Raw genomic sequence first — 12,154 nt, forward strand, 5'->3', positions numbered from 1 at the left:
TTGCCTAATGGTTTGTGTGCCTGGGCTGTGAATCTACAGTTTCATGATTCAGACCCATTAGCACAAAACACACTCTTTACTTTGGTGCCATCAATGCAATCTAAGAGTTATAGCCAAATTCCACTATCTGGTTGCAGAAGAATAATGTAAGATTTGGCTATGAGTACTCTTGTTTAACTGCTTTCCCTCTAGTCCATTAATTCAAAACTAGGAACAGCTGTCTGAAGATAGTTTTTTATGTAACTTTGTGCAGAATCTTTAAAATAAATTGTAAGGCATTTTGGCAGCTGAAATATGCAGAAAAGTAAACATTTATTTGCTTTCCTTATTTTATGAATTCTGTAGTATTATGTTTAATAGCAGTTAAACATGACTGAAAGGTTTAAAAAAGAATCATACAGAAGAGCTACAGTAGTGTGCAATGTAAAATATACAAAATTAACTGGGTGTAGAATTAATATAATTCTTTCTTTTTTGTTGTTTGTTTGTTTTTGTAGACCAGTTCACAGAATTTGAACCAGAAACATACGAAGAACATGAAGAGCTGTTATTTCACACTAATGGAAATGAAAAGGTTTGATTAAATATGATTGTGTAGTGAATGAATATGAATGTGTTTCATGATATTAAAGTGTGTAAAATACTTTCTGTTAACCTGACACAATATAAGACAAAAAAAAATGGCATAAATTATAGTGATGACTTTTTATCTTATCCTGATTGCAATTAAAATACATTGATTGGTGATACGGTAATACAAAAATTTTATAAAGAATATTTTTATGCAATATTTAATTATTTGCTTAAAATGCACTAATATTTAATATTTCCAAGCTAATAATGATAGTTCTCCATAAATGATGCTTAATAGTAAGGAAAGTCTTTTCACTGAACTGGAAATATCACCTATGCATTAAATGGGGGAGCCTTTTTATTAAACATAGAAACTAATTCTGTCATAAATGGGAAAGAAAGTGTTTACATTAGTTAGAGAGAAAAGTCTTATCTCTAAATTTTGGGGTTGTTCTTTCATTTAAAAAAAAAAGAGGTTTCTCCATACTTATGAAGAAATCTAATTTTTTAAAACCGTAAAAAGTAGGAAATGAGAATTAGAAAGTTAATGAATAATTCTTAAACAGATTCCTTCTTCAAGGGATGGTAATTTAAATAAAGATGCTGTTAAAGTAGAAAATTATTGTTACTGTGGTGAATATGCTAAATGCTTTGAATGGTTTGTTATGAAAACCATAAAATGGAATTTTACCAATGAGAATTTTAAAAACCAAATATATAAATATTCTTAATGTTTTTTAAAGGGTTGTAGTAATGTTTGAAGCAAATTTAAACTGTTTTCTTTGGAACAAAATGTTTCTCACTAACCATGTTTTGTGTGTGTGTGTTTTCTTAGAGCAAGGCCACATAGGGCTATCTGCTGAGCCCACCATTTATGTTTTGTTTTTTAATCTTTTTTACAAGCATATGATACTATTTCAAGGTCTGGAGTAGAAATTATGCAATATGAACAAATTATAATTTCTTTGAAGAATGTGGCATAAGTAGATACAAATACAATACGTTGTTGTTTTTAATCTTATGCTCAATCTTGCAATATCAATGCTTCATATAAACTAAAAACATCTAGAACTATGAATGAAAGATAATTATAATTAAAGTATATCATGTGTAGACATATATAATAGGTTATCAAAGGAAAAAAGGAAGTAAATCACCACATGATTAACAAAAAGACTTACAACTGATGATACCTGGCTTTTAACCATTATTCAAAAATATGGATATTCATACTTAAATTTTAAATGCTCTTTAGCTTTGCACAATAAATACAACTTGGTGAAACAACAGGCCTTTGCCTGTATTCCGTGAATTCCTATGACTGAATACATGGTACAACAGTTTTGAAGTTATCAGAACATTTTAGAGTAGGATTGAATTTTTTGTTGTTCTTTTAGTGATGCTTTCAACTCAGGTTTTTCCCTTAGACCATTATACATGAACAAAATAAAATCAGCCAATGATGAGGACTGAGGTACATCAAATTAGGCTGTAGTAACATTTAATTAAATATTCAAAAATTGTCAACATTGTTATATGATACAAAAACCTATTTTTAATATTTAAGAAAATATATAATAGAACTGGAAAAAAGTTCTGTTAGATACCTTCAAAGGTTTAATAAGATATTAACTTACTAATTTTTGAATATTACATTATAGAGTGAATTGCCAAACTACTTAAAAGTCTGAAATTTGGAACTAAAACTAGTGAGACTGTATTTTCCATACCCTCAAATATGGTTTTTCTATACTGAATAATTATAGTTGACTAAAATGAATATTATACAGAGCTTGTGCAGCATTCTTCATTTTAATAATATATTATTCATAAGAATACTATAAAAAGTAATTTTTATCTTTTTTAAAATTACAGGTTGTTTTATAATCTTTTACATTCCTGTGTGCTACCATTTTTCAGTTTTTTGCAGATTCCCAGGTGTCAAAGCAAATTTCAATAAGAAATTGATAATCCATGAGATTTTGTACATTTTATAATTCTTTGGAGTGAAAACAGGCAGTCTTAATTTTTTTTATTTGAAATTAATTTTGAATTTATAAACCAGCAAAGTGTCACAAGAATTAACGCAGTGAGGTTGCCATTTAACATTCAACTTTTAATTTGTATTAATAAATCTGGATGAAGACTGTTTTGGCCACAAACATATTAAACAGAACTTTGAAAAAAAATGTTTTGCTAAGGAAGAGAACAGTTTTTCTAACAATCAGACTGTTACTATTTTCCAAAGTTTAACAGTTATTATATTTGTTATTCAAGTCTATACTGACAAGTTTTGAACCTCTAGAGCATGGGCATAGACTGGCTAGATTCCTGACAACACATACCAATATTTTTTTTAAAGAAAAATGTTTTTCTGGTTATAATTTAACATGTTTATCAAAGTACAAGTGAAACAAATCATACATATGCTTTATATGTTTTATATTGTATCCAGTATAGTAAAATATTCAATGACACGTTATTTAAAAGTATGATCTATTTAAGAATCATTTTTTTTACTTTTTATTAAAAAGAGAATAATGAATGTATGCTCATAACAAGCATGCATTAACATGTCTTATAGTTTTGCCTAGATACAAGCTAAAAAGTACATACTGTAAATAATTTATGTTTTTATTTTTTTGCCTTAGAGTTGGAGTTAATACATTGCATATGAGTGAGTGTTATTGCCTACTTAATGCTTGTTAACAACAATTGCAAATGATGTCCCTGTAATTATATATCTGTGATGCCTTATACCCTAAAATTTAATCACACATTATACTGTTGCATTGCTATTTTTAAACAGTATGTGCATGGTTCAGCCTTGAGAGGTTTTGTCCTTTATCTGATATTTATGACATATGCACAGGTGATTATTCATCATGTACTAAAAATAAAGAAATATTTTTATGTAAGTAACCAAATTTTGCCATTTTAAATTCTTGCATTTTATATTCAACAATTTTGTAATTATTATCGTTACAAAGTGAATGCCATGAAATAATTTATTCAGACACCTGTACATGTTATAAGATTACTTTGAAAAAATAAATAAGCAAGTTGTATACAAAGCAAAATCAGAATCATACTATATTCTAAAATTATTTCTCCACCCCTAATGCACTTGTCACAAATGCTTTTGTCACTAAAGAATAGTGGTGACACATATTTTCTTTTACTCTATGTCCCTAACCTAGAGCTATAGCATATTTCCACACTTAGATCATTTAAACTCATAAAAGCACTTTTGGCACTATCACTGTTATTCTTACTTTGTTTTAATAAAATTTATTTTTAGCATTTAAGTATAAATTGAATTTAAATGTGTTTTAATTTCCTTACAGATTGAAACAAATGATAGAAAAATGTTATCTTTAGAACTTAATGCAGAAGAAAATGGCCATGCTGAAAATGGTAATTTTGTTCTCTAATATTTTCTTAACATTTTGAAGTAGTTTGTAGTAGGAATCCTTTAAGAGTTTAAATTTCAGATGAAAAATTATATCACATACATAATAAATACTGAAAGGTTATAAGTGGTTTTAATAAAAACATTAAAAGTTACAACATATTTGTAGCTTAATTTGCCACATTTAGGCACACATGTAGCAGAAAGGTTTATATTGAGCACTTAACAACTTGAGGATTGTTTATTTTTGAATCTCATGCAAAACTACACAAGGGCTATCTGTGCTAGCCATCCCTAATTTTGCAGTATAAGATGAGAGGGAAGGCAGCTAATCATCACCACCCACCACCAACTCTTGGTCTACTCTGTTACCAATGAATAATGGGATTGGCCATCACATTATAACATCCCACAGCTGAAAGGGTGAGCATGTTTGGTGCAATGGGGATTCAAACCTGCAACACTCAGATTACAAGTCATGTGCCTTAACCACCTGGCCATGCCAGGCCATAACTTGAGGAATTTTCTGATTTAATTTTGTATATTGTATTATAAATACCATTAATAAGAAATGTACTGATTAAAACAAATATATTCTATATATATATTTCAGATAAATATATAGTATGTAAATGCAACATACCTAACTCTCCCATAGTATGAATTTTTTGTCTATAAAATTTTTAAGTGTATCCAAGTTATGATTTTGAAACATAAATCCTATTGAGATCACTTGTAAAAAATTCTTTCTTAAATGTTACATTTTATGAGCTTTACCAATGAAGGAACTTATCTGCAATTCATTAGGTAGTTGCACTGTGTCCCATAGATACAGATTTGTACTTCTTGCATTACCCTTGTTACAGCCCAGTTGTGTTCTGGGCACAGGTTGTAGTTGTGACATGGAACACAAATGTTTCTACATTTTTGTGTTTGTTTTCTGATGACTTGTCAGCTAGAGAAGAGAATTTACTTTGTGGCTGTATGTCTTAGAAGTTTTCAAGAATAATACTGATCATTGAGGAAAGTAAATTTGTGTCTTACCTCAAGTAGCCAAGACTTGCTTTTGAAGGCTTGTTCATGTGTTTATACTTTATAAACTCTTACTACTTATCATGTAACTTAACTTCACTTAACATTAAAATACATTCTATTTAAACATGTAAAATTATTTCAAAAATAATCCTTTCCTGGATGATCAAACTTTCTCTGATTTTCTGTACTAAATAAAAGGTTTATGCTATTCAGATTTCAAATCTGTCTTGTTCATTTCTTTCCACTTGCAACAGTCACTGCCCTTATTTTTCCACGTGCTAAGTCCATTAACTTCTAATTTTTTCAGAGGTTAGATGTAACTGTGGATTACCTCATGTATACAACAAACAAATTTGAGTTTAAGAAAACAAGACTGTTTGATTGATCTTGATTTTGTTGCCAAAGAACAGAGTTTTAAAATACTGATCTGGCACAGTTTGCACAGTTACTGCTTTTTACCTGTTGATTTATTTTGTATAATATATACACTTGTGATGCAAAGGGGAGTTTTCTAATTATTTTTTTCAATATTGTATTTACGTTGTATTTGTTTTATGATTAAGAAATAGAAATTTGTGTATTATAAATTGCAGATTTGTTTCCAGTATGACAAGTTGGTATATGTTTTTAAACATAAATGTAGAATGCTGACCATTGTCCAGACACAGTATCATTATATTTTGTTGAAGTTGACATGCTACTGCCAGTTGTTTTTGACATGCCTACAACACATGTACCTGCTACTACAACATATCTGTACAGAGTGGCAAGCAGCAATGCAAGCCCTACCTCATATGAATTATATTTTACATATAATTTATGAGGTACCATGTAATTCGTCTTGCTCTCTCTTTATATCAAATATAAATATTGTTTTAAATATTAGGGGGGAGGGTCATATCAAAACTGTAAATATTATTAGGGGCTAATCCCCCATTCCTAATGCAGTGACAATTCTTTATCCTCATAACTCTGTTGTGTACCAGTGCTCAAACTAGATCTTTTTATTCCCTCACTTTTGTTTTCAGTTTTTATGTATGTACACTGTGCTGAAATTCCATAATAAACTAGTAATAATGCATTAAATTACAGATACATTTATGTGAAGCATCAGGTTCACACCAGCAGTTAGTCATATTGTTGTAATCTTAAACTTTTATCAAGTATCTAAGTTAAATGGAATACAAATGGTAAATTATACTATGTAACAAAACTTTTACTTTGTCTTGTACCTGAACAGAAAGTATTATTTCCCAATTGCTTATGCCTAAAGTAAATGGTAAAGACCTATTTTTATTTTTCTCTTCAAACTTTGCTTTTGTAAACTGGAAGCATATAACAAAAGTGTGATGGGAGACTATATTTTGGGGCTCATACGTGGAAGTGATTTACATTACAGTTGCTAATCTTAAAAAACTACTCACTTCTAAACATTTTTGTTCATTTTTATATAACTTTAGTATAAATACATGTAAATATTGATTCATATGTTGTTTTAATTCAGACATTATGTAAATTAAAATGTGCAAATTTGCCTGTTTTTACATAGAAAATAGGTTAATTTCTAAATTTCATTATCCAGGTCACAAAAGCAAATTTTAAAGGGAATAATGGCCATTTTTGTACTTTTACAACATAAGCAATTAAGAAATAACCCATACTATTCAGGAACAAAATTTGTGTTACATAGTATTATTTGTTTATGATTGAGTGTGAAAGTTACATGTAAGGATTACAGCTTCGTCATGTACAAAGGATGACCCAAGAGCCATTAAATGGAAAATGTGCTTGAGAATAGGCAAGCTGTTACTTAAATATATGCCTTTGCACTCTGACCATTTCCTTACTGAAGATACTTGTCAAAAACATTCAAAAGGTGAGCATTTGTTTTTATTGTTTTGTGGCATTCAGTTTTATCTGTACACCTTCAGTTACATTGCTTTGTTTTCGTACATTACCACATAATAATACAATAAGTAAATATACAGATTAAAGATTTGATTGATAGACCTGAAAGATTCATTTTATTGCAAATTTTGTTTGCATTTGAAATGTTAATTTAAGCAAACATTAATATATTCCATTACACCGTAATACACTACTGTTTTAATATTATAGATGCAGTGGTGCCTGTTGTGCCATTATTGAAGTAGCAGGAATATTACCTTCAGTAGTCCTCTTCCAAGAAATGTAGTAAAAACAAAAATAGCCAACAAGGCAAAACAAAAACGTTGTGCAATAGGTATTGCAGAAAATATGTTTAATTTTTGAAAGGATAAGTTCAGTGGTTTTATACATTGTGCTAAATAATATAAATATAACTTACTTTTCATGTTGTGTACACGTATTTAATAATATATACTATATGAAATAAATGGCTGATATTGTTTCTCATGGTGTTTTTTATGCATGAAGTTGAATATAATTTTTTTTTATTATTTCTTTCAATTTAAGTCTAACCAGAAATAAACAAATTTGGCACATATTCTATTAGATTTGTTTTATCTTCCCTCAAAAAAATTTAGCATTAAATTTTTAAATTAATTATCTCCAGCATTATGTCACTTGTGATACAGAGATAATCATACATGTTTCACAATTATTATTATATATTCAGTTATTCCATGAAATACTTGTAAGGGCATGAATTAAGTACAATAAATATAACTTGTACACTCTAAATGTATGCCATATACATTTTACTTATTTTGTTGATTTCTGATTTCAGGAGTAATTTCAAAATGTGATAGATATACCTGTGAATACTGTCATCAGGTATGATGCAAAAAATTAAATGGTGAGATACAAAAAACTGTTGATGAAAACAATGACTGAGCATAACACACTATTGTTGTCAATATTTTGTTTCAAGTAATCTGTACAAAAAGTTTGAAGATAAATCTGCAATTGCTGATAGTTCTGAAATCCTTTTTTGTAGATATTATGTACCTGTTTTGATATTAAACGATTGTTTGTGTATTATATACAAAATAAAGGTATACATGAATTTTCTGATTAAAGGAAAGAAAACTTTGCCTTTATAAAAAAAACTTAATTTTCAAATATGATTCTGTTTACTCATACAAAAGAAAACTAGGATTATTTGGTTAAAATTAAGCAAATAAGTGTCAGTATATTTTAAACAGTCACTGTAAGCATCATTTTAGGACTTGGTATCTTAAAACATAAATATACAAAAATGTCACTGTATATCATGACATTAAATAATTGTTATTTTTGGAAACAAATAAAATCATATTAGAATGGCATTCTTGTTGTAAAAATTATAATTTATAAACAAAAATAACCCTTTTTGTTTTAGAATAGCATACAGTTTAACTGTATGTTGAATGACATTACAAGAATTAAATTATTTTGAATATTATAGGTGGAAAATTATTCTTTATTTTTAAGATAATTACAAGGTTTTTGCTACTCCAGTAAATATTTTTCTTCTAAGTTTATTCAACCAAAAATGTGTTTATTTTAATGTTTGCACTTAGTTGTTAACTTTTCTTTTTCCTCCACTTCTAGTAATTTTTTGACAAACAAATTCTGCTATTCCTTCCAGGGCAAGGTCAAACATAACTGTATTACTTGGAATATAAACTTCAGTAATATTAAATATAATTGTTATATTTTGCTATTTTTTTTAGTATAATGTATCAAAAATAATTATTGTGCTTTGGACTGATAAAAAGAAATCTGTAATATCATCAAACAGTTAATCCAATTTATAAGACTTAATGATAAATTTGATGTAATGCCACAATATTATTCACAAAACTAAATTAATTTATGTTACTAAAGGATGAACAAACAAACACTGAACACACCATAAATGGTACTTATAATATTTAACATGCATACGTGTATAATGAGTTAGTTTACCAAAATTTGATTTGATATTATTACACTGATTGTCAGTTTATTTATGTACACTTGTACTTAGTCATTTAAAACTGCTTTTACATAAATAAATGCAACAAAAGTACAGAAATATAGTACAAAATCTCTCACTATGATAACCTTCATAAGAAATAAAAATTTTCCTCATTCTTACTAAAGTACAATATAAGATATATTTTTTAAACAAAATGAGACCTGAACATTGCTCTAACCAGTTCTTTTTTTTTTTAAGATAGAGATAGAATAGTTCCATCTCTTTACCTCTTCAGCTAATGTTTTGCAGTAGAGGCCTTTAAGATAATAAGACTGTTGAAAGTTGTTGTATTTTTTCTTAAACCTCTACTTAGTTTCAGTATTTATATACATTGGTTTCATTTTTCATAGGTGATATTACAGTTTTTCTTTTGTTTTTTCACATAAAATATAGCAATTTATATGGAAACTCTATGATAATATATTTTAATCGTATTTTCACTGCAATCTGATAGAGCTATTGCTAGTTGGGTAAAAGAACCAAAATTTATGTGAGAACTCCTATTGGTTTTAGTTTTAGTAATTACTTACAGACTAGGAGCCCTTTTAGATTTCACCAAATGTCCACAAAGAACATCAGAATCTAAGATGACCAACATCAGTGGTCAAGAGTGACAAGAAGGCACAATTAGTTATCAAAATAAATGGTTCTAAGGTCAAGAAATCTGATTTTTGGCATTAGAATGTTCTTAGTACACTTATTATTTCTAAAACAGGTACAGACAAATTAACAATCAAGGTTTACTAAATACGTTGTTAATAAGGTTTAACTCTTATGAATTTTTCATATAAAACATCCACATTTTTAAAACCAGTAGTTTCATTTCTAATATTATATCAATAATCTGTTATATTTGTATTTGCAGTGTTCTCAATGTATTTCTGAGATTCTAGTATTGCAAAACTTTGTACAATCAATATGGCTTTGATACATTCACATTTGAAACATTTTCTTTAAAAAAGCATTTGATTAGCTCCCTATAGGAGCTAGATACCTCAGGAACTGCTATCCAAATCAGTATCCAATATTTGTTCATCTTCATTCAGTCAACTTCTTATGAAAAGAGTACTACATGTTGTATGTGGTTGCTAGTTGTCCAAATTCCTGCCTTGTAGACTGCCTGTTGGGCTTGTTGAAGTAGGACATCCTAAAATATATGGTATATTGTTTGCCATTTGAAATACTTCACAATTGCATTATTGGTCACACCTTCAATAAAATTAAAATGTCTGTCTTTCCTTATTTTGTGGAAGTTTTTCCATGACCATAAAACCAAGCTAGTTCCATTTGTATCTTTATATTTTCAAAAAGGACTACAAATACAAGATTAATAATTATGTACAAATGCCAAATTGACATTTATTTTTTAACACACCATGCAATATTATAAATGGTTATAAAAAAGAATGTGTGAAAAAAGAAAAGTGAAGCTAATGATATACACACAAAGACACAGCTTTTGAACATAGGAATGCAATTTTTCACCCTCAGATTACTATATGGCTGCCATATGGTTCTTATAAGTCACAGGAAGTTGATTTGCTGTGATTAACAAGTATACTATACATGTAATAAATTTCTTTTAATCAATATAAAATTAGTTTTATTCAAAAAGAATCATAAAAGCATTTTGTTACACACAAAGTACTCTAAATTGAGATTCATTCTAAGGAGAATTCCTAATAAAATCACAGAAAACATTTGATTGGTGGCTACAACAGAAAATGGCAAAAATTAAGCTACTGTCATTAATCTGGCTTATCAAATATTGTTATGTCCATAATCGCATTTCTTGACCCAAAACCCCTGTACAGATACTCACTGGGCTTTTCTATAACTTCTAGAACCTAAGATAGTAACTTTTTGCCATGGATATCAGCCTTCTTGGATTTTGGTGTCCTACATGGATACTAAGAGAAATATAGAAAAGCTTCTAGCCAGAAACTGTTTAATAAAACAAGGATGAGCCCATACAAAATTTTGTTGCTTTTATCAATCACATTAAGCCACCTGACTAATAAGTTTTTGAGGTGGATTAGTTTGGGGTCAGTGGTATTAATTGCATAATGATTAAAATAATCTTGGTAGATTTAAAGATAACTATTTTATTTATGGCTATGTTAGATATATTCTTGAAGAGTTTTCTTAAAATGCATTATCAATGCCACATAAACATCTGAAAATACAATAACAAAAGTGTTGAACAGTAAGGCTGTAGAATGATGCTGTGGTTAAATCGTATCTGGTCTGTATAACCTTTGTGTTAAATGCACTGAATATTCAACTGATCGAAATTGATATCATGTTTACTAATTCCATTCAATAACATACTTGTGAATGAAATCATAATAAATTTAACAATATGTACAATTTTCTATCTTAAGCATAACACTCTCTGCCAAATAAGCTTGAATTTTTATAAAATATATATTCATGAAATATCTTCACCCACAATTTAATTTCACTTTTCATTATTCTTAATAATGCATTTTGTTCTCAACAAAAGAAAGACAGTTTTTAAAAATTATTCTGCAAACACATAAATTTAAACAAAGAACATAAAATATTTAATCTCTCTTAAACCAAATTATGGGTAAAATAAGCAATGGGTAATGTTATGTATTCTGCACTCATATGCTTGAGTACTTATGTAAAAAGTACAATAAAATGTTTACCAAATATCTTTCAGTGCCCTATTAATTTGGGAATAGATGTTGTTGTTTTTTGCATACAAATCATGTCATATCCTCCTTAATGCACTAATTATTAGGTGCATTGACTTACATAAAATTTATGAATTACAGTTCACTGACTTAATCTAGTTCACTCTGCAACATTTGCTTTTCAAGTACAGCTTAAATTCAGTGGTTTTTGGAAAATGATTCTGTCATTTTATTTTTCAGAGTCTCTTTATAAGACTATAGAATAATAAAATAGTTATCCAAAAATGTAATAAAATAAATACTAATATCACTAATAATAATGGTAAATTGTTTAGGGCTGGAAAAAATTTGCTTATAATTTTGTCAAGTTTTTCATTACTATAACCTTAAAAGAGAATCAGAAATTTCCAGAAGGATAGGTATAACAATACAGTCATAACTTCAAGCTTATATACGTTTAGATAATTCGATTAATTATATTAAGTTTTGTAATTAATTTACATTGTAGTTTATACTTATATGGTCTGG

The 12,154-nt window shown here is 28.3% G+C and overlaps 1 protein-coding gene across 1 annotated transcript in view; it reads left to right on the forward strand.

Moving 5' to 3' along the window:
• Nucleotides 1–12,154, forward strand: part of LOC143251643 (uncharacterized) — a 206,009-nt gene that overhangs the window by 182,014 nt on the left and 11,841 nt on the right. The window contains exons 36-37 of the mRNA XM_076502905.1: nucleotides 498–574; nucleotides 3,921–3,990. Of these exons, the coding sequence (XP_076359020.1) occupies nucleotides 498–574; nucleotides 3,921–3,990 (147 nt within the window). The remainder of the gene's footprint in view (nucleotides 1–497; nucleotides 575–3,920; nucleotides 3,991–12,154) is intronic.

The sequence above is a fragment of the Tachypleus tridentatus genome, chromosome 6 (genome assembly GCF_004210375.1).
Source record: "Tachypleus tridentatus isolate NWPU-2018 chromosome 6, ASM421037v1, whole genome shotgun sequence".
NCBI lineage: Eukaryota > Metazoa > Arthropoda > Merostomata > Xiphosura > Limulidae > Tachypleus > Tachypleus tridentatus.